This window comes from Pelodiscus sinensis, chromosome 5, assembly GCF_052426305.1.
Source record: "Pelodiscus sinensis isolate ZL-2025 chromosome 5, ASM5242630v1, whole genome shotgun sequence".
In the NCBI taxonomy this organism is placed as follows: domain Eukaryota; kingdom Metazoa; phylum Chordata; order Testudines; family Trionychidae; genus Pelodiscus; species Pelodiscus sinensis.
Window position 1 is genome coordinate 14708609 of NC_143056.1, and position 23472 is coordinate 14732080.

A 23472-nucleotide genomic window follows, 5' to 3' on the forward strand; every position below is an offset into this window, starting at 1 on the left:
CTCCTGGACCCAGTGGTCCTGGAGACGGAGCTGTCGGTCCAGGAACCGGAGGTGCCGCCTCTGGTAGTCCTCCTGGTTCCTGGCTGTCCTGCTTGCCCGGGCGCGGGTGGCTGCTGCAGGCGGGGTGGTGCGCCCTGCAGGCCCAGGTGCTGCAGCTGTGGTGCAAGAAGACCAGCGGTCAATTTCCCCAGGGGCCCAGGTGTGTGAAACCCAGCTCCCCTCTGCAAGGCCAGGGCCCCTGCAGGATCCCCAGCTGCTGCTCCGTGGTGGGCAAGGCCCAGGCACACGGTCCCGGGGCTCCCTCTCGCCCCAGCCCCCCGTACACAGAAGGGGAACACGAGGGTACTCACAGGTGGACGCCTCCCCGGCCTCTGACGATGCAGGCGAGCGGCTCTGTGGCGTGCCTCGGGGGTCCCGGGTCCTGGGCAGGCTGGCCCTCTTCCTCCTCCTCCGTCTCCAGGAGTGGTCCCTCTGCCCCGGGGTCAATCACGTCCCGGGGGGCAGGGACGGCATGAGGCCCCAGGATGCGGTCCAGGGCATGGAAGTGGGGGCAGGCCTCCGGGTCGGCCCCTGGCAGGCAAGCCCGGGAGTAGGACTGCCGCAAGTCCTTTATTTTGCAGCGCACCTGCTCCCGGCTGCGCTGGTGGCCCCTGGCGGCCAGACTGGCAGCCATGCGTCCGTAGACGGCCGCGTTCCGGTGGCTAGTGCGGAGATCGTGGACATTGGAGGCTTCCCCCCAAACCTCGATGAGGTCCACGATCTCCGCACTTAACCAGGCGGGCGCCCCCGGGCAGGCTCCCGGGAGCCGCCAGGCTGGTCCTGGGGAGCAGTGGAGGGCTGGGAGCCCTCGGATGGCTGGCTCATCCTGTGGCAGGTGCAGGCTGTGCAGGCACGGGTGCTTGCAGCCTTGCAACTGGCACAAAGTGAGTAGCCAGCCCGTAGCCCTTTAAGGGCTCCGGGGCCGGGAGGGGGGCAATAGAGTTTCCCTGGTGTTGGCCAGAGTGGCCACCAGGGAAACCTGGGAAGCCTTAGCCTCCCACTAGTTCGAACTAAAGGGCTACACAGCCCTTAGTTCGAACTAGCTAGTTCGAACTAGGCGTTAGTCCTCGTAAAATGAGGTTTACCTAGTTCGAACTAAGCGCTCCGTTAATTCGAATTAAGTTCGAACTAACGGAGCGCTAGTGTAGCGCCTAGGAAAGTTAGTTCGAACTAACGTCCGTTAGTTCGAACTAACTTTGTAGTGTAGACATACCCATCCTGTCTGAGTCAACTTATAACTGCTTTAATGCATCCATGTAACATCAATCTTATCCCCCTCCCCCACTGGATTGCTGCGAGTTATTTTCTCTATCTAAGTTGTGCTTGACAACATTTACATTAACTCTGTGACTTTGTGACTTTGCCAGAAAAAAAATTTAACAGCTTTTTGCTAGCACCAGAATTTCGACACAAAGCAGGGTTAGCTTTCCCTCATCAGGACTGGAGACACCAGTCATTGGCTAATCTGTCCCATATATGTTTTGTCTTGACACAAATTCCTAAAATACCATGGGGGTCTGTGCAAAGTTTGTTCAACAGTTCTGAATACAAAATTCTGACCTTCTCCAAGCACCTGTAAATTAAATTATTTTTCCTGAAAACAGCAGGAAAAGGGCACCGACATGCCTTCTATAAAATGTATGTCTCTAAAATCATGACAGGCATGGAGAAAGTGAATAAGGAAAAGTTATTTACTTGTTCCTATAACATAAGAACCAAGGGTCACCAAATGAAATTAATAGGTTGCAGGTTTAAAACAAACAAAAGAAAGTTTTTCTTCACATAGCGCACAGTCAGCCTGTGGAACTCCTTGCCAGATGATGTGAAGACCAGAACTTTTACTGGGTTCAAAAAAGAACTAGAGCAATTCATGGAGGTTAGGTCCATCAATGGCTGTTAGCCAGGATGGGTAGGAATGGTGTCCCTAGCCTCTGTTTGTCAGAGGCTGGAAATAAATGACAGGAGAGGGATCATATGATGATTACCTGTTTTGTTCACTCCCTCTGGGGCATCTGGCATTGGCCACTGTCAGCAGACAGGATTCTGGGATGGATAGACCTTTGGTCTGACCCAGTATGGCCATTCTTATGTTCTAGTGGTAAGAAATTAAGTATTCAGGACACAGAAATAAAATACACCTCCATTTTATTCAGACAAAGGCACAGAGTTGAGTGACATGCACAAGGTTGCACCCCAAATCTCTGGCTGAGATTGCACCCAGGGGTCCTTGCTCTTACCCCTCTGTACGTTATGTTAACAGAACAATGTTGCACATTTTTGTACTCTTATTTCTTTTGCAATCTAACCTCTAATCTATGTAACAATAGACATAAATGAACGGAGGGTACGGCATAGCAATTTACGTGGGTTTTACTTGGTATGAGATGTAATTTTGTGCTGGGATTCGGGGTTGCCAAAGCACGGAGGGGCTTTCCCTGTCCCACAGTTTCTGCCAGGGACAAGATCAGGAGCTGCTGGGGAATTCCCTCATCCCAACTGCCGGGGAATTCCCTCATCCCACCTGCCCAATACTGCTACTGCAGAGTGGGGGCGGGGCATTGGGATTTCTCCCACAGGGTGTTGCTGCCACAGAGAGGGATTGGAATGCAGGGTCTTCTCCCTATCCTGCCCCACAGTGACCTGGACTCTGAGCTTAATCAACTAATCGCTATTTGGCGTAGTTACAAAATTATAACCCCTACCTATCTACGGCATTTCTAGAACATCCATCTCCATTGTGTCCAGGGTTAAGATTTATACAGAGCTGACTATAGTGGACTCTGCTCTCCATCTCCCCTAAAACCCTGCTGGTTGTATTTGCTGGGAGTTAGCTTTGTTTCTGTTTCGTGTTTTGTACTTGCAGGACAGCTTGGGTCAGTGCTTCGTGTTCAAAATGCAGTTGACTTTGGGTTCATTCTCCTCTGGCAGGCTGCTCCAGAGACACAGAGCATTGTGGCTAGAGAGCCTTACCCAAGAAGAATTCCCCAAGACATTGGCCATGGAAGAAGGCATTTTTTGCCTCTGCTAACATCTGGGTAGTGATAAAACTTCAAACTACGTTGATAAGCAGAACAAGGGCAGTAGTCAGGCTGTATCTTTAGGCAGTCTCCCTCTTTGTACCAGTTCCCTTGTGTCAATGCCAATGGACTGAAAAGTCCAGGGACAAAAAGGTTTAATTTATATTTATTTTAGTTTTGTAGAGTTTGGGGAATTTTAAAGGGCATGTTCCCCTTAGGTTTCTTTGGCTTGGTTTTAATTAGATAAATCAATAAAATTAGCAAATGCTATGAACTGATATTTTACATATATAATTGGAATCACAACACCCCCCCAACCGGGGCGGGCAAGAATTTTTATTAGGGAACCATTCCAAGATTTTGGTAAGGGGTCTAATGCCGGTCTTTTCTATGGAGGATCTGAGGAGTCTGGGACAGAGAATGGATGAAGAAGGGAGCTCAGGGTAGGGGACTGGGATGCAGGAGAGGGTGTGGGATCTGAGAGGGAGTTTGGGGCAAGGAATTAGGGTGCAGGATCCGGGACGGGGTAGGGAATACAGGAGTGGATTTTGACCCAAGAGAGGAGTGTAGAAGGGGGTGAAGGGAGTTGTGACCTCGGGCAGGCAGGGGAAGGGGGAGGTGCAGTGGGTTTGGGTGGTAACTTGGGACAGGGAGCTGAGGGGTAGAATGAGGTGGGGTTCTAGAGGGCGGCTCTGGCCAGCAGGCACTTTCCTTAGGCAGCTCCCAGCCAGCAGCCCAATGGGAACTCCAAAGCAGGCTCCCTGCCTGCCATAGCCCTAGGCTGCTCCAAATGGCTAGAGACTCCCTCCATGTATCACTCCGGCCAATGGCAGCTGCAATAATTGGCCTGGGGCAGGGACAGCACACACAGTTTCCCCCTTCCCACTCCACCACAGACATGCGGTGCCTAGAAGTAGTGTCAGCCCTTTTGAGCAGACACAGGCAGCAGCAGGCCTTATCTTGCCCTCCCCTGCCCTACAATAAAGGAAAAAAGAAAAGAAGAAAATACAGAAGTGCTTACATCTACCTCTGTATTTGCATTACTAATATTTTACATCAGGTATATTTAAATTAAAGGCAGAATAACCTTATAACTTTCCAGTACAAGCTGATAAAATAATTCCTTGCACAGCATGAGGTTACTCACACGAGCAAAGAAATAGTAGGATCATGACCCCAGTGTGTAGTCTGCCTGTGGAATTCATGGCCGCGGAGAGGCAAGCTCTCTAGTACAACCTAGCTTTACAAAGAACTGGATTATTTTACGAGATATAAATGACATCTGATATTCTGCATGGCACGGTACAAGAAAACAAATCCTTGATAAAATATGGGTAATTAAAACTCCTGTAAACTAAGTGTTGTATGACCCAGGAAGGAACATTTTTCCTTCCATGTACAGCAACACACAACTTGCCATGTAAATTGCTGAAGACGTGAAGAAGTGGGCAGCACTTAAATTTGGACCATTCAATATTGGCCATTGCTTGAACACCAGATATTAAATGGGATAGACCCTCATCCAAGACAGGCATATAGGAGCAGACAATTTGCCAATTAGCTAACTGTCATGCTTTAAAAAAATTCACATGAAGCTAACTTTAAAATGTTCCCAATTATTAAGCTGACATGTCTATTTGTGTATTCACTCTTGCTTAGATTTAATTGATGTGCTGAAAATGCACTTTCATTTTCCATGTCCTTTGATGAAAATCCATTTTTATGGTTTCTAAGCAGATCTGATGGCCCGGTGTCCACCAAGCATTTTTCACACCCTCATCTTGCTAGTGTGTTGCATGAAACAAAGTTCAGTAGGATATATATATTCCTTTAATTAGATATTTCTAAAACAGTGATGTTTATAGGAGAATGCAGGCATGAGGCAGGCCTCAGGCATCAGACATGCCTGCCTCAGAAAGATTTCCTAGAATCTCAGAAGGGTCAGCAGCCTTAATATTACTCTCATATTTGCAAACTTTAATACAGATGGCAAACAACTGTACTGCTGAATGAACACAGTGAGCAAATCTTCTACCTTTTGCTAGCACTGTTTCTTGTAAAAATCAAATGTATTTAAGTTATTTGTGCTTCTTTTTTGCACATAAGCTCCTTCATATAAAAAAATAGGAAAGAATATTGTACTATGTAGGACTATATAGTAGTAATATCAACACAATCTCACAATAGCTAAAGTTCAGCTTTTTGCTGAACCTGGAAACCTTGTTTTTAAAAAATGAGTACAATGTTCAAGCAATTTTTTTAACAACAAAGTGCCCAAAGCCGTGTAAAAATACATGTTACATAATGATGGGAAATCAAGAACCGCTAAATCAGTCTAGGAGAAGATGTGTTTAGCCAAGTGGAGAACATCATCTCTCGTTGTCTTGTCTTAGAAATAATCAAGTACAATTTTTGTTACCATGTCATATTTACATCTCTTTGCAGGAGAATATGCAACTAGCTTTTTAAGGTGCCAGCCAATGATGTTGGAAGGAGGAGATATACAAAAAATGCAGTAACGCAACCAGAAATAAGAAAAACACACACATCTTTCCATCTGCATAGATTTATAATCCAAATCAATTTTACATATAGCCATTCTTCCAAAGCAGACAAAGCACAGCCAGGACCTGACAAGCTGTGTGAAAATGCCTGGAAATTAAATTTTAATTTTGGTTTGCTTCTTAATTCTCTTATGAGAATCCCAAAGCACTTACATGACTGTCAATCAACTGTCCCAATAACTAAACCAAAATCAACGTAGTCCTGCAATCTGCACAACCTCCTCTTGGAAAACTCATGAGACTCTACAAAATAAAAACTTTTCAGCTTCGCCCTCCCCCAGGTTATATTAGATTTCCTTTCAGCCAATCTAATCAAGATCTGACACAGGCAAATAAATTCTGTTGAATTTAGTCAATGTATCAAACTACACACTCATGGCATGGTACGCAACCCTACAGAATACAATGGAAAATCGCGATCCTGCAAACTGACCTGCCTAGACAGAGCCCCACTAAAGTGAAGAGAGCTCTGTGAGTCTATCCATGTGGAACAGTTCGCAGAATCCAGGGCCAAACTTAAGCCCGGTGCTGTAAATGAACCATTACGCTGATACCGCAAACATCCTTATGACAGTTTTAATCTGTATTAGAAAATGTAGACTGGCCTTTACAAGAGAGTTTTATTTCTCATGCCTTTTAAATACATAGAATTACATCCCCCTTTTTAAATTCATCCAGAGCTAACTTCTGAGATCTGCTTGACAAATTAATCACAGAACAATTTCCTGCTCCAGACCTTTATTGTTACTATTATTGTCGTTAATATTTATATTATGATAGCAAACGGAGGAGCAACTCCTTATTGGTTCGCCATTGAGCTACGTGCCCTATAAGCCAAAGTCCCTGCTCCAAAAAGCTGCTCGCCAAAAGTTATAAAATTGGGCACACACACATATATGTTTAACTGTTTTATTACCATGTGGTTTGTATGGCAGTTATGAGCATGGCAGTTGTCAGCAATTTCAAAGGCAAACACAGAAAGAAAAACAGTATAATCTGCATTTAACTTATTGTCCAAAAACTGAAAAGTTAAATTGGTTGCTGCACAACAGATCCAGTCTCATATATGGTCTGATCATTCACGGTTTACTGACAAAGACACATATTGAGGTGGGTGGGAATTATGTCTCAGTAATGACAACTTAGTGTACCTATTGCTTGCTTGAGAAACTGTTTTACTGCAGGGTGGCCATAGCTTTTACACTGCTTGCCTTCTAAACTCATGTCTAGGGCTACGTCTACACTGGCCCCTTTTCCGGAAGGGGCATGTAAATTTCATGAGTCGTAGTAGGGAAATGCGCGGGGGATTTAAATATCCCCCGCGGCATTTAAATAAAAATGTCTGCCGCTTTTTTCCGGCTTTTAAAAAAGCCGGAAAAGAGCGTCTACACTGGCCCCAATCCTCCGGAAAAAGCGCCCTTTTCCGGAGGCTCTTATTCCTACTTTGAAGAGCCTCCGGAATAAGAGCCTCCGGAAAAGGGCGCTTTTTCCGGAGGATCGGGGCCAGTGTAGACGCTCTTTTCCGGCTTTTTTAAAAGCCGGAAAAAAGCAGCGGACATTTTTATTTAAATGCCGCGGGGGATATTTAAATCCCCCGCGCATTTCCCTACTACGACTCATGAAATTTACATGCCCCTTCCGGAAAAGGGGCCAGTGTAGACGAGCCCTATATGTATAGCACTGCAGAGGCATATCTGATAAAGGTGCTCTATGCTGTTGGCATTAAAAATCCCACAACTCCACAAATGAAATAAGCTATGTCGGCAGATAATTTTGTGCACACAAACACTTAAATGAGTGTAACTTTTGTCACTCAGGAGAGTGGAATATTCACACCTCTAATTAAATAAGTTTTGTCGACATAGGCGGTTAGGTAAACATAGCCTAATTTACCACAGAGGTAAATGAGTTACATTTTTAAAAGGTAACTAAGAAAAACTGGAACAGATACAAACAAGCTACCCATAACAAATGTCTAGTGAGTCGGTTCTCTATTAAAATTATGCACGCTGCGACTGGACTAGGGATGTAACAGGATAGTCGATTAACCGATAAGCAAAAGCTTATTGGTTAATGCTATAGACTGCATGCATTCCCCTCCTCCCCCACCAGTAAATTTTTTAGCAGGCTGGCCAGCAGCCTGGCTCAGTCCCAGCTTGCACTGGGTCTGGGACCTACCCCCACTGCAGTTCTGCATTTAAAATGTATTAAGAGCCAGGTAGGCAGGCAGCTTAGCTCAGTTCCAGCTTGTGCTAGATCTGGGAACTCAGACCCTCCCCACCTGACTGGGGCTGCTGCCAGGGCAACAAGCAGCCAGTCCTCAAGGGGAGCTGGTTTTTAACCTGATACAGAGGCAGCAGTGCGGCGTGGCAAGGGGCTCCATGGGAGTGGGGCCGGAGCGCAATGGCTGTCAGCTCCACCCCCCGAATACTATAGAACAGTCGAGTAAGTGATAAGAATTCATGAGGTTAATCGACTATTCAATTAACTGATATTTAACATCCCTAGACTGGACCAAATCCAGCCTGTTTACCTAGGTATCTTCATTACTTTTGAGGGAAAACTCCTGGCAGTAAGGCAAGCAGGTTTTGAGATATTTTCGCCCAAAATGGACACCTCAAAAGTAAATATTAATTTGCTACTAATTGCAATTTATTAAACTCAATTTTTACTCTAAAAGGCAATAATTTCATTTTACTGTTTTCTTTCGGATTTAAACACTGGTCTGTAGATACAATAACACTTTGCACGCCCTCTAGTGGCAAGTACTGAAAACTGTTCCCTCCTCCAGTGCAGCATCCAGTTGTCATTAACTTAGAAAGAAAACTTACATACAGACACAAAAGACACCACCACAGTAATCTGGCCAATCAAACGTCAATGACAAAAATCAAGCTCTTTCCTTAACCAACAAAATGATATGCTCATGTTTCTAAATACGAAATTGGTATCAATTTTTCATGATCCAATTTTAACCGTATTTTAAAAACCACTATAAATGTGTAGTTGTTGAATACATAAAACTCCCCTTGATTTCAATAGGAATCACAGGCACTTAAAACCTCAGGATCAGGCCCCAGAAAGGAAAGTTTCTTAGGCAAGAAGAGGGTGTCTGGGCTAGAAAGCTCTGCTAAACAATTTACTGAAATTATATAACACTTATAAATGCCACCCAAACATTCAATCAAATTCCAATTGCAATCATAGGGCTATTTTAATAGTTATGCGCTGCATTTCAAAACCCTAAATGATCGACTAATTATTATAAATGTATTCCACCAAGTTTATCACTGACCAGACTGCAATGCAGCCAAATGAGTCAGACTACACATTAATTTGGCCTCTCCTTTATAGCACTTGTGCTTAATGATTTACATACTTGTGAAAGGTGCTCTGCCCTAGTATTTCTACTCACTCATAATACATTTTCACAATGGAAGGAATCTTCAGTTCTATCAGGGTCAAACAAAATTTCATTTAATCATTGTCTTCCCACCTCCTTACCACACGTATAAATACGCTGACCATATGTCCTGATTTTTCCAGGACTGTCCCGAATTTAAATACTCTGTCCCAATGTCCCATAAAGTAGTGGAATGTCCCAGAAAGCCCCACTACATTTCACTATTTGATGGGACACCGGCACAGCATGGCACAGCGTGGCACAGCGCGGCAGCCTGCTCCCCCTCCCCCCAGCAGGGCATGCAGGGCAGCTGGGCCAGCTTCCAGTGGAGTGCGGCCCCTCCCTCTCTTCCTCCCACCGCAGGACTGCCTTTGCCACGCAGGGTCCTGATCCAGTGGCCCTGCCTCCTCCTCCTCTGGGCTGCCTTGGAGCCCCGGCAGGAGCCATGTGGAGCCCAGCTGGGGTGATCTCAGGCTTGGCAGGTGCCAGGACTAGAGCAGAGTCCTCTGTGGTGCTATTTTTAGTGCTGTAGTCCAGGTCCTCGCAGGAAGCCCCGGCTCCAGCTGGAGTCAAGCAGCAGCCACGCGAGGCATGTTCCAGCCAGGGCAGCCTCACCAGGATGGGCTTCATGTGGCTGCCACTTGACTCCAGCTGGAACTGGGGCCACCTGTGAGGACTGAGGTACTAAAAATAGCACCACAGGCAGCCACTACTCCAGTCCTGGCAAGCAGTCCCACCCTGGGAGCAACTGGAGCCAGAGCTGCGGGGACTTCTGGGGCTGGACCATGGTCTCCAGCCCCACAAACTGGAAGGCAGAAGGTGAGGAAAGGGGCAGGGGGAGAACTAAGGGGAAGGGGGGTGAGCAGAGGAAGGAGCTTGTGCTGAGCGGGGGGGGGGGAGGGGGGAGAGAAACAGGGAAGAAGAAAGGGGAAGGCACCAAGGGGCAGGGTGAAGGAAAGAACAATGTCAGGGGGCCAAGAGGAGACAATTAGGAAAAGAACAGGAGGGCAGAGGAGAGGGAAGGTGTCAGTGGGGGTGGGAAAGGGGAGGGGATAGGGTGATGCTGGGAGAGGAAAGGGGAGGGACAATGGGGGCAAGAGTGAGGAAGAGGATGCCAGAAGAGGAGTTGAAAGGAGGGGTGGCCATGAGGAAGGCAGGGGATGGAGCAAGTCTTGTGTGAGGGCGAAGAGGGGTGAGGAGAACTGAAGCAAAGAGTGGCCACTGGGGGGAAAGAGGGCAAGGGGGCAGGTGTTGGGAGGGCAGGGGCAGTCAGGGAAGGGGGAGGCACCAGGAAGGTGCCAGGGTAAGGTGCCAGGGGATTGTGGTTAGTGAAGCAGAAGGGCAGACGCAAGGAGGGGAGAGACAGGCACCAGAGGACAGAGGCAGGGCAGGTGGGTAGAGGGAGGTGTTAGGAGAGGGGATGGGGAAGGGTAGCTACAGATGATCAGAGTGGGGCTAGAGAAGTAGTTGACACAGGGGGAAGAGAAGGGCTGATGCAGGGGAATGGGGGCAGGTCCCCACAGGGCTGAGGGGAGTGAGAAGGGCAGGAGCCAGAACAACAGACAAGGGTGAGGGGCAGCAGGCACCAGGGGAGCAGATGCAGCGAGAAGAAAGTAGGAGACATGGCAGCAGAGGGCAAGGGGAGAGGTTTATAAGATATGTATTCATAACTTGGGTGCCACTGTGGCACACATCCAAACAAGTGCACATGAATTCAATACTGGTACCCAAGACAAAATTCACTTCGCTCATGGGAGGAAAATCTCAGGAGGAAACACTTTCCTCAGCCTCTCTCCCCGAGTTAATGAAACACAGATTGGGTTAATGCAATTGCAGGATAGTTGCATGAGGGGGGGTCCTGTGGGACCAAACTCATCCCTATTGGTCGGAGGACAGTGGGAGGAATTCTTAGAGGGAGGGGGGTCACACAACACCCTTTACTTCTGATCATGTGTCCATCTTGACCCCGGGAGTACTACCTTGTGGCAGGGGTGTGGCTAATTAGGGTCAGGAGGCATGGCTAATGTATCCCTAATTTTGGTTCAGAAAATATGGTCACCATACATATAAGGGATCATGAAATTCCAGATGGCTAGTTTGAGGGGACAAAAGAGGGGAGCTGGTACTTATGCTATTTACTTTATATTAATTTTAAATAATGTAAATATATGTATATAAAAAGGTTGCATACTTGATTGTACTCTTTTCCTCTCCGCCTTTGTGTTTCACCTGTCTTCTTAGATCCACGCCCTACAAGTGGTTCTGCAAGGGACAGTTCCTTTATGGGACCGCACAGAAAACATGGAGCTCCATGTGAAAACAAGGGTCCATCCTTATGGAGCTGACTGCAGGATTGTGGCATTAAAAACTGTAAGTTCTTCTGGGAAGGAACTAAAGTGAAATAGTGTCCCTAAAGACAAAACTCCCACTTCCCACAGGGGAGTCAAGTTTTCTCCCCAAGTCTTTGTGCGTGTTTGTACAATCCTAGTGCAACAGGAGCAGGGTGCGGAAAGGGCTTCTAACTGTTAATGCAACAGAAGTAATAAATAATAATGGGATTGGTAATTATAACTCTGGGTCTTTAAACTAGGGCAGGAGGTCTCAAACTTCATTGCACTCTGACCTCTCCTGACAACAAAACTTAGCACACAATGCCAGTGAGCCCTCTTGAATCTCAGTACCCTGGGCAGGGGGTTCAAGCCACAGCCCAGAGCAAGGGTGTCAAATCCGAAGCCCAAGCACTTCAGTACAGGGCACCATTTATGGAGGGCTTCGGGGGGGAGGGGACTCTAGCCTCCCCTCCCCTATCCTGAGTTTGAACACGTGGATTTCATGTTTGAGGTCTGCTTAAAGCCCATACACTGACTCTAGAGGAAGTTCTTAAATGCAACAGTTTGAGCTGCTTGCAGCTTTGCCTTTTGGAGCAGGGAGTTTGCTATAAACAGAGGGAGGGGCAGGGTGATTAAGAACAGCAAAAGGCTGGTTATTCCAGTAATTAAAGGACTGTTAGATCATCATGAAAACATTGCTGGGTACTCCACTTAAATAATGGGGGTAAAAGTGTAGGGATGAATGTGGTACTGCAGGGGTCTGCATTTGGATCACTGCTACTGACCTTCTCATAAATGTTCTTTAAAAAGAGGTAAACAATGACTAATCCAAAACTGACTGCAAAGAGTTACAGAGGGATCTCACAAAGCGGGGTGACTGGGCAACACAAAAGCAGATGGAATTTGGTGTTGATAAGTGCAAAGTAATGCACATGGAAAAATATAATCCTAACTATCGATGCAAAAATGATGGGGTCTGAAATAGCTGTTACCACTCAAGAAAGATCTTGGAATCCTTGTGGGTAGTGGAATCCCTGAAAGAATCTGCTCGATGTGCAATGGCAGTCTAAAAGCTAATAGAATATTGAGATTCATTAGGAAAAGAATAGATCATATGAAAAAATACCATATTGCCTCTCCATAAAGTCACTGTATGCCCATATCTTGAATACTGTATGCAGATCTGGTCACCCCATATAAAAAAGGTACAGAATTTGGATTTGGAAAAGGTACACAAAGACCACAGAAATGATTAGGGGGTGAGGAACAGCTTCCATATGAGGAAAGATTAACAAGACTAGTACTTTTTAGGTAGGAAAAGAAATGACTAAAGGGTGGGGGGGGTGTTAGTTTTAGAAAATCATGAACGGTGTGAAAAAATAGAATAAGGAAATGTTATTCATTCCTTCACTAACATAACACAAGAAGCTGACCCAATTAAATGTATAGGCAGCAGATGTAAAACAAACAAAATCAATTATTTTTTCACAATCAACCTCTTGCCAGGAACTCTTTGTGAGGAGATAGTGGAAAGGCCCAAACCATTACAGGGTTCCAAGAAAATAAGTTCAAGGAGGATAGGTCCATCAATGGCTATCAGCCAGAATGGGCAAGGAGGTGTCTCTCGCTTCTGTGTGCCAAAAGCTGGGAATGGGCAACAGGGGATGGATCATGATGATTGCCTCTGTTTATTCCTTCTGAAGCACCTGGCATTGTACTGTTGGAAGACAGGATACTGGGCTAGAAGGACCTTTGGTCTGTCCATTCTGATGTTCTTATATAGAGCTGAAACGTATCTGCCCCCTTGCTATAACCCACTAGACCGCACTTCCCTTACAAAGCTGAGAGCAAAAGCCAAGGAGTTCTGACAGGGTCTCTCTCTCTCCCCCCCCCCCCCCGAGTTAATAATAAATTCAGAATACACATTAACATTTTAAGGCTAATAGAGTCTCTTAAGAGGTCAGAATATGTTAGTACTAGAGCTGAGTGGTTCTAATATTTATTTATTTTTCTCACTTTTATATAGGAATTAGATAGAGCGCTCCTGTCAGCTAACTGCCAAGTTGTCTGCTATAAAAGCAGGAGTTTTCCAGTGCCTTAATAACCCCTGGATAGAGGTGATGGGGGGGTGGGAAAGGAATTGGTGTCCCCCCCCCCGCCGCCATTTGGTGCTTGGCATGTATTGAGCATGCTCAGTAACACTGCGGAAGCCGCTATCCTCAGTCTGCCTCCTATGCTCTCACTCTCTCCCCTTCCCATCACGGCATGCACAGGTCACCCTACCACCACCAAAATGTGAAATGGCACCCCTGCTTCAGTACCAGGCAAAGGGGCCCGTAACCTGAGCATTACCTCTCAGGGCTGAATCCCTCGACTCTGGGCAGTGGGACATGGGTTTCGGCCTCAGGCCCCAAGCCCCAGTGAATCTAAAAATGGCCCTGGCAACCCCATTAAAATGAGGTCATAACCCACTTGGGAGTCCCAACCTACAGTTGAGAGCTGCTTGCCTCCCTGCAAACGACTTTTGCTTTCTATTGCATCATGCTGAGAATTTCCAAAGGTAAACAAACAGTTACAAATAGGTACATCTCTATGCCACCAGATTATGTCCTAAACACATAGTTAGGAGATTCTGGCTGGATTGTGCAAAAGGAGAAGATGGACAGTGAGGACAAATTTCTCCTTTATGTATTAGCACAGCTCAACTCAATGCTCAGCTTCAATGTCCAGCTTTCCCTGCATGCATTACAGAGATGGGCCTGAACGGCAAACTTCCGCTCTGGAATCAAAGTTGAAGGTTGTCCGACTCCAGGTCCCATCTCTCATGCTGATATCAGTGGAAGCGTATAAAGGAAGCAAAAAAAACAAAACAAAACAAAACAAAAAATAACCCCCACACAAAACATCAATGGTGTACACTTCTGTGATGAGTTGAGAGGAGGATTTTGCCCTAAGAAGGAAAAGTCCTTTTCAAAACTTCAGTTCTAATAAAGGTAAAAGGAAACATCAGTGATGCGTTCTAACATGATGTTCGCACACACAAAAATTCTCCCTTTATCTGTGTGAAACCTCATTTACCAAGGGTATGTGTGCATACAATGGGAAAGGATAAACTGGGGAATCTATTCATTTATGTGCTCATTTACTTCAAGTTTCTTATAGCCATAAGGGGGAAGGCACAAGTACACTGGGGATGGCCCAGAACACAGGTAGGTCCGTTGAAGGGCTCCACTGTCTGCAGTGGGCTTTGGACCCTTCAAGGGTTTTTTTTCTTAATTTTGTTTTGTTCCTAAAAGATGTACTGAATACATTGATAGTATAGCACAGCGACTAGCTTAGGCAACATGAGCAGTGGGTGGGTGAACAATCTGTAAAGAAGCCCAGAGTTACCATCCTTTTCAAACTACTTAATGAAGCAATTTGGTGCTGTCCAAAAGCCAACACAATTTGCTCTTCAATAGCACTCTACAAGCTCCAGGATGAAAACTCATCCCAGCAAAGCGGATTTCGAAAAACAGGAAGAGCCAGAATGCTGCCAGAAAAAAACAAAGTCACCCCAAATCTTCCCATACTTTTCAGCTGGAGGTTATAATATTAGTCCAGGGGATTCTGGAGTATATGATCATAGAAACAAAGTGGCCAATGCCTTTCTTTGTAAATGCATTTTCACTCTTTCCATGAGATGTGTCATGAGTTTTATCTATTTGTAACCAAAACAGAAAGTTTCCAGTTCGTGTTAAAATCAACCATATGACTGTTTTTAACACCAAGGTCTGTCTACCACACTCAATCTGTGCACAAAACTGACAAAAGACAGAGTCAGCGGTGAATTCCAACTTTATAAAACTAGTGTAATACTGTATGTGAATGTTCTCAGTTGTTCAATCAAAATATATGGACACAAAAGAAGTCTGATGGGACTTCAAAAGTGATGAAAGATTGTGAACAAAAATAGCATTATTTAATCTAGAAAGAAAGTAAAGGTGACTAAATTGAGACACTCAAAATGTTGAAGATTATAATAAAAAAAGCCCTTTTTGTTTACTCTGTTCCATGACAGTGAAAATTGACTTTAAATCTGCAGGATAAGCAATATTACTTCACAGGGTGGATAATCCTTATCGTCTTACACTAACTACAGACAACACTACTGGGAATAGGAATTGGCCCACTCAAGAGCCATTCATTTTGATCCAGGCAATATGGAACTCACTGCTAATGAAAGATGTCAGGGAATCTAATAATGCTGCCGATTTCCAAAATGCATGAATAATGTTATGACGATGGCAACATTAGACATTAGGGTATAATACTGATTACCTGCATGAGCTAGGAAGACTTTCCCAACTCATCCATCAATGTACAATTGGCTTGGTGCATTATGGGGAGTCATTACATTCCTCCAGCATCAGAAATCAGCCACTAGAGGAGGCGGATTAGAGGAATCAGTAGTTTGATTCTATATGACAAATCCCATGATCCCAGTATTGGTCAAATTTGAATTGGATGGAAAATAAAATATTTTTAAAGTACCATCAAAAAAATCCTATTGAGCTAAACTTTCGTTAGACCATGGTCACATTGTCTAGAAGAACAAGAGATTAAAGGTTCTGTTGCCAGCCCCGCCACTGATTTCCCATGTAACCTTGGGCACAACTGAACTGCTCATGCCTCAGTTTACTCATCTTTAAAATAAAATGCTTATTTGTACCTCCCTGATGTTGTGAAATTTAATTATAATTCATCCAACATTATAAGTTTCTCAAAGGAAAGGTGCCATATAAAATCCCATTATTTAACCTTTCCTTTAAAATACACTGTGAAGAAAGACCCCAGCTTTCCATGATCCTATCACAGACCTTAACACAGAATCTAAGCAGAGCATTTGATATTGGCAATATGAAAGAACATAAGAACGGCTGTACTGGGTCAGACCAAAGGTCCATCTAGCTCAGTATCCTGTCTACTGACAGTGGCCAGCACCAGGTACCCCAGAGAGGGTGGACCGAAGACAATGATCAAGCGATTTGTCTCCTGCCATCCCTCTCCAGCCTGACAGACAGACAGACAGACAGACAGAGGCCAAGGACACCATTTTATCCCCTGGCTAATAGCCTTTTATGGACCTAACCTCCATGAAATTATCTAGCTTCTCTTTAAACTCTATTATAGTCCTAGCTTTCACAGCCTCCTCTGGCAAGGAGTTCCACAGGTTGACTTCATGCTGTGTGAAGAAGAACTTTCTTTTATTAGTTTTAAACCTGCCCCCCATTAAAGGAAGAAAAAGATAAAAACATTAGCTGGCTGGTTATGAAGCTGACATTTTAAAACCAAGAACACCATTCGTTGACCAATAATTTTTAGGTTGCAGTCCTGCTCCCATTGAAGGCAATGACAAAACTCCCACGGACTTCAATGGGAATAGAATAAGCCTCCAAACACTTCATCTGACATTAGTGTCAAACAAAGCTAACAAACCATACCACTTCAGGCAGAAACATGGAATAAACTTAGCATGGCGAAGGCATGGAAGGGACTACTCCTCAGCAGGACTTCAGAGAGCATTAGTGTATTTCTTAATGGTACATGCTGCAACTTTTTTTAAATAGCTTTCCTCTGCTCTGCGCATTTTTACGATTCATTTTACTAGATTAATGCAAACATTGCAGCATATAAATCACCACTGTTAAACATCATCTGAACTTGTGTAGTCTAAAGAAAAACCTCTATTTAGTATCAATAAGACAAATGCTGAAGTCTTTTCTGTCTTTATTCATACATGCACCAACGGGAATTTGCCTGAGTAAAGATTAAGCAGATGAGCGTTTACTCCAAAGTGTCAACTAGGTTTTGTTGGAGGGATGATCTGTACCCATTATATATATATATATATCAATGTGGCTGTGTGGGATATTCTTGATTGTGTTTCCTGCTGCCCTACAAGGGTAAAAGAAATTCAAGAGGCATTTTAAACTCATGGAATTTTGAAAATCCCCTAGTCCTGTAATTATACAACCGAGTCTGAGGGTGCGGAACTGCAGACAACACTCAGCATGTATACACGGTCACTGGATTACTGCCACACAAGCCACTATAAAAATCCTCATAACACCTTTGCAACAGAAATTAGTTTTAAAGTATTACAAAACTCCAGGAGCTTTAGACCAACTGAAGGATAAAAAGTGAGCCTATTAGGCAGAATCATTTTTAAAGACATAAAATGAATTAAGTAGGTAGTGAAGATTTGGTTTCAAAATATCTTTTGGGTACTTTTTTTTGGAACCAGTTTCACAAAAACTCAAAGTATTTAACTAAACTAAATAATCAATACTAAATAAATAAATAAATAAATAATAATACAGGTTGGCTTGGACTAAAAAAGATAAACAAACAAACAGAAAAAGGTACCTAAAGAAGAGCAGCAATGGCTAACTAGACCAGATATCTACAACTATGGGTAAATTATGCTCTCTACAGAAATTATTTTTCTAGAAAATTAACAGCATATGTCAGTGAAGATACACATACAAACACGCATGCTTTTGTCCGTTTAAATAAAGACAAAAAAGTGGAGGCTAGGATGAGAAAGCTGAACAATTTTACAATAAAATTATCTTCTCTAATTTGTTAGCTGTCTCTGTTTCTATTATGGCACTCACTGTGGGACATTTTTTTTAGCTAGATAGCTAAAGTTACCGATGACAGATGATGAAACCTCCCGAAGAACTTCAGGCGTCACGTGAAATTAACCAAATTCCTTACGTTAAAAAGGAGGGGGAAAGCTGCTAAACGAATCGGGGCTTTATTTCTGTCTAATCTGATTCTTCATCCCTGAAAAATAGCTTCCAAGATACAAATAATCGGGAGGGGGGGGGCGCTTCTTTGTTATTCCACTGATGGGGGTCGGAGGGATTTTTTGAAAAGAGAATGTAGGAAGTTTGATTTCCCCCAGCCAGCCACCGTGCCAAGCAGAGGAGCAGCATCTCTGGGAGGAGATGAAGAGGATGCCCGTGGCTGGAGGGCTGCAGCCGCCTCTAAGGGCACCCAGCTCAGCAGAAAGTTGCGATGAGAACCCAACTAACTCCCCCCCCCCCCACTTTGGCCCTGATCTGCGAGTGGCAGGCTCGGGCCGGGCAGGGGACGCTCTTACCGCTGGAGCGCCGGACGATGTTCTCCAGGAAGGTGTTCTGCGGTGCCACCAGCCCTCTCTTGCCGCCCGGCATCCTGCGCCTGCAGAGCCGGGCTGTGGCGCGCGGCAGGGGGCAGCCGGGGAGGTGTCTCGCGCCCAGTGCCGGTGAGTCGCTCCGGCCAGGATGGAGCAGTTCATGGTAGTAGCGCTCGGGCGGCGGGGGGAGCCCAGACTGTGGCGGTGCCGCACGCCGGGCTCGCGAACCGCAGGCGGCGGGCAGATTGCGCCTGCGCGCCTGCCCGGCCGCCACTGCCCCGCATGGCCCCGCGAGCTCGCCCCTTGCGAGCCTGCCGGGCGGGCGCTCCGCTCCCCGCGGCAGGGCGCTGCCCCTCCCGCCACTGGCCGAGCAGAGCCCAGGCGGCTGCGCTCCACCCCCAGCGGGCTAGCGAGCGGGGCTGCAGCCCCCCGCCGCCCGCCTGGCCCCTGGCTGCCCCGGGCGCGCTGCGGAGCCGGGAATGCAGCCGGCAGGACGCGGCGCCGCGCACAGCACAGGTGCGGGGGGCGGTGCGGGCCGGGGAGGCTGCCTGGCAGGGGCGGACTCGCGGCGGGCGCGGCCCTGCCCACTGCCCGAAAGTTTCGGGGAGAGGCTCCAGCGGGGGTGGATCATTCCGGGGAAGCAGGCGCTGGATGCAGCTGCGGGGGAGGGAGGAGACAGCCCAGCCGCTAGCGCTGCCCGGAGCGGGGCTGCAGGCGTGGGGGGGTAGGCGGAGAGGTGGGGCGTTAACCCCTTCCACTCCCCGCCCGCTGCAGGCTCCGGAAGGGCGGGGGCGCACCCGGGCATCCTCCCTCGGCACCTCCGCCCGAGGCCGGATTGGGGGTGGGCAGGATAAATCCGCAGGGACTCACCCAGCCCCTGGGCTTGGGGCAGGGCTCGGCGGTGAAGCTGCCCGACCACAAACGGGGCGATGCGGCCGGGTCAATCCCTTAGAGACGCCCAGCCACTGGCGAGGGGACAGACCCCCGGGAGAAGACCTTCGGCTCCCCGGCCGGCCTGCGGGCACAGCCACATGGGGCTCAAATCCGCCCCCGTGAGAGGGCACTGGCTGGGGGGCTGTTTTATCTGCGCCCTGGGAGGGGAGATTCCCCGGGGCAGGCGTACGGCAGACTCAGGGGGAGGGTTAAAATCCCCCTGGCGGATCAGAAACCAAGCTCCTGCACGAGAGGGAAAGGCTACTGCGTTGCAATTGCCCCCAGCCAAGAAAAAAATGTAGCTCTCTTCCCCACCCTGACGGGCAGTGGTCCTCTCTCCAGTGCCCAGATACATACACTCCCTGGCAGCCAGCCGGGCCTGCTTAATGTCCCCGTGAGAGGGTCTTGCTCTGAAACCAGATGGCCAGAAACACTGGATACTGTCTGAACCTAGTTGGTGGCTACACCCTGCTTCACCGATGTCCTGGGGCAGGAGCTGGCTGCAGGCTGAGGAAAATAGAGTTGCCAGCCCTCTGGGATTGTCCTGGAGTCTTGGGGAATTAAAGATTAATCTTTATGTTGACGTTACATCATGGGATGGAACCTCTGGGCATACCTCCAAACAAAACTGGTAACCCGAAGGGAAAGGAAGACTGAGGATGGAGGGCAGGACAGGACTCACACCCTTTCCTGGCCTTTCACAGATCATCATGCAAGTCCTTCCTGGCAAGTGTTGGAGGTTGCCACCCCTGCACCCAGATTTTCCCTATCTACATACTGTTGCCCCTTCTCAGTGAATTGTTGAATGTGGCAAACAGCCCAGTTTACATTGGTGAAGCTTTTCTTTAGTATCTGATTTGCCTCCTACTCCTGTGTGTGATTCCATTCCTGCATCTGCTCACGTATCCGGGCAGAGTTAAACTGGGCAGCGTCCGCTGGCTCTCTCAAGACCTTTGAGGGGCAGTGGCCGTTATCTGAGGTTCTCTGCTCGGTGTCCCCGTCCAGTTCCCTCGTTTTAGCCCTTTCACCCTCACACCCATCCCTGTTTTCTTTTTATTTGTCCCAAGTAATTAGTTGTTTTTTCTGGGCTCTGTGGACCCTCCCTATAGGCTGGGGGGTGGTCCTTTAGATGTGGGCAGGTGCTCCCGGACACCAAATAGGACTCCTGTGTGTGGCCCACTTTAAATGGCAATTCTGCCAACATACCTGCTTTTAAAGGGAGACTGTCATTGTTTTTATACCTCAGATCCGATCAGCAGGGTTACAACTGATGGGGAAGGTCTTCCACATGAGGCCATGGCCTGACCCTCTGGTACAGCCACACCATATTGTATGGACTGCATGCAAGGACAGAATAAAACAGCCTTACAGTGTGGCTATGTCTACATTGGCATCCCTTTCCGGAAAAGGGATGCTAATGAGACAAGTTGGAATTGCAAATCCGTGGGGGATTTAAATATCCCCCGCGGCATTTGCATTTACATGGCTGCCGCTTTTTTCCGGCTTGGGGATAAGCCGGAGAAAAGCGCCAGTCTAGACACGATTCTCCGGAAACTAAGCCCTTTTCCGGAGGATTTCTTATTCCTAAGCCGGAAAAAAGCGGCAGCCATGTAAATGCAAATGCCGCGGGGGATATTTAAATCCCCCGCGGATTTGCAATTCCGACTTATCTCATTAGCATCCCTTTTCCGGAAAGGGATGCCAATGTAGACGTAGCCTGGGAGTGATTCCCAATTCAAACTAGCTCTATAATCAGGTTTCGGTAATAGTAATGACACTGGTTAGTTGCACTACCCCAGAGAATCTGATGTTAAATGTTAGCCTATCGCTAAAAAACAGCATTAAAGTAATAAACCTAATAACCACAACTATAATACTTGTGCTAACATTAATCTGTGATGACTTCGTTTAGTTAGAGTCTAGCCGAACCCAGCAGCTCCTCCTCAGGGCTGGCATCTTGGTAGGCTCAGACCAGAATAGGCAATGCTAGACATAGTGCCTCCCTCATGCAGTTTACAATCTGCAAGATAAGCAAAATGGAAAAGCTGGGAGGAGAGAGAGACACAGAGACATATCATTTTTCTATTCACATGTATTTTTAATTTTTGTAATTATATAACTTACTGCCTTTCCTTCACTGCCTTTCAATGTTTTGCCCCCACTGGTCCTCATTCTAGCCATTAAAAGTTGGGTAATACCTTGCAGATGTAATGATTCCAGATTATAAATATCTTAGGCCAGGTATTGTGTCATACTACGTTTATACAGCACCTGGCACAACAGGTGCTCACTGAGACACAATCTCAACACAAGTTATAAAAAATAGTGCAGTATTGCCAGCCCCAGCCTTTCAAAAATTATGAGTCAGGCACACACAATCAGCTTTTAAAAACAAACTTCAAATAATATCTGGGGTTCTTTCTGGCTTTTTGCCTCAAGGGTGCTGGGGATTGACATTTTCATGATTTTCTCTGCAACTGAGGGCAGTGTTAGAATCTTGCGTTTACAAATGAAAGCTGAGATTCTCATATATTTCACATGACCCCAGGAACTGGGTCTGGAATTAAAAAAGATGAAAATCACAAAAACTGGCAACACAGATAATGATCTGTGACACAGAGCAATGTTTTAGCATAAAGTGTAAAACTGGCTGCACGGGGGTGGTTATGCATGCAGAGAAGGTGGCAGCTGGGGCAGAGATGTCTCAGCCAACTAAATTTTATTTTAGTATCCAGCACTACCATCTCTCTCCTTTCCTTCATCAGAGTCCCAAAGGAATGATGAGTCAATGTGTGGTGAGAGAGTGCACATTAATTGCTGTGCATGCTTTTCTACACTCTTGACCAATTGCAGTTCCCCCTCCAGCATGATCATAAGTTACATAGTAATTCTGACGATTCCTTTATAAGTTATGGAGAATAAAATCCTGTGAATGTGGCAGTGACCCTGGGAAAAAAAGCTGTGCATTTATTTGTTTATGCTATTTTTAAAAAAAATTGAGCCCTCATAAGGTCACGGAAAGAAAGAGAGAGGAGCTATTAAGTCCTCTAACCAATCTCTGCCAGTACAGGAGGATATCCTACAGAATATTCTCAAAGAGTTCATGCCTCCCCGTAGGAGATTATAAACCAGATGTTTGCTGTGGAATAATCAGAATCTTTTCAATTTCTCTGCCACTTAGGCCTTGATCCAGAAAACCAAACTAAAATTAATTGAACTTTAACTGTCCTTAAAACTAAACATGTTTATGTGCTCTGCCACATTGGGGACCTTTTCTGGCTCAACCCCATAAGTTACTATTTAGCGACCCAAGTTTCCTGTGAATACATGCATTAGCCTAATAGGTAGTTACCTGGACTGCTGAAAATCCAGGCCCAGATTATGTTCTCATTTACACTAATGCAAATCAGGAGAAGCAACAGTGGAATGACACCAACAGACAACTTGTACAGGAAGAGAATCAGGACCCAAATGTCAAACTTTTAGTGGACTATCGCCTCATAAACAGAGATGAAATGTTCAGAGGTTCTCCTTCAAGGAATGATTTCTAAAAGCTCTCCCCAGTGAGCTCTGCCCTAGGGATAGAAAAAGGCAGCTGCTAATGAACTGGCATGTGAAGTACTCTGTGGATGCTTCTTTAAGGAGATGTGAGGTGGCTCTTTGGGTGCACCCATGCATAGCCAAATCTGACTGACCTAGCTATTTAGTTATTCTGCTTCCAGCTCAATATGGATTCTTTTATGTCTTGATAGCTATTTCCCTCACTTCTGAAAACAAAACCAGCTCTTTGAATTTTGAATTTCCAAATCCTCGCTTGCTTCCCCTTTTTGCTTATGTTTATTTCACTTTGCCTCAACATTTTAAAAATGGCAATTGAGTCCAACAGTCAGCCCATCTGCTACGCTTCAGGCATCCAACTGAATACCACATTTTTTAAAAAGTAGTTCTACCACACTAGTTTCAGTAGCACTAATTGGACTGTCGGTTTTTGAGGGGAGCAGGCTCCAGGGATAAATCCTTA

The 23472-nt window shown here is 46.2% G+C and overlaps 1 protein-coding gene across 1 annotated transcript in view; it reads right to left on the reverse strand.

The window, feature by feature from the left end:
* Positions 1-19226, reverse strand: part of KCNH5 (potassium voltage-gated channel subfamily H member 5) — a 228276-nt gene extending 209050 nt beyond the window's left edge. Inside the window, exon 1 of the mRNA XM_075926373.2 lies at positions 18504-19226. Within this exon, the coding sequence (XP_075782488.2) occupies positions 18504-18576 (73 nt within the window). The 5' untranslated portion in view covers positions 18577-19226. The remainder of the gene's footprint in view (positions 1-18503) is intronic.
* Between the last annotated feature and the right edge of the window lie 4246 nt (positions 19227-23472).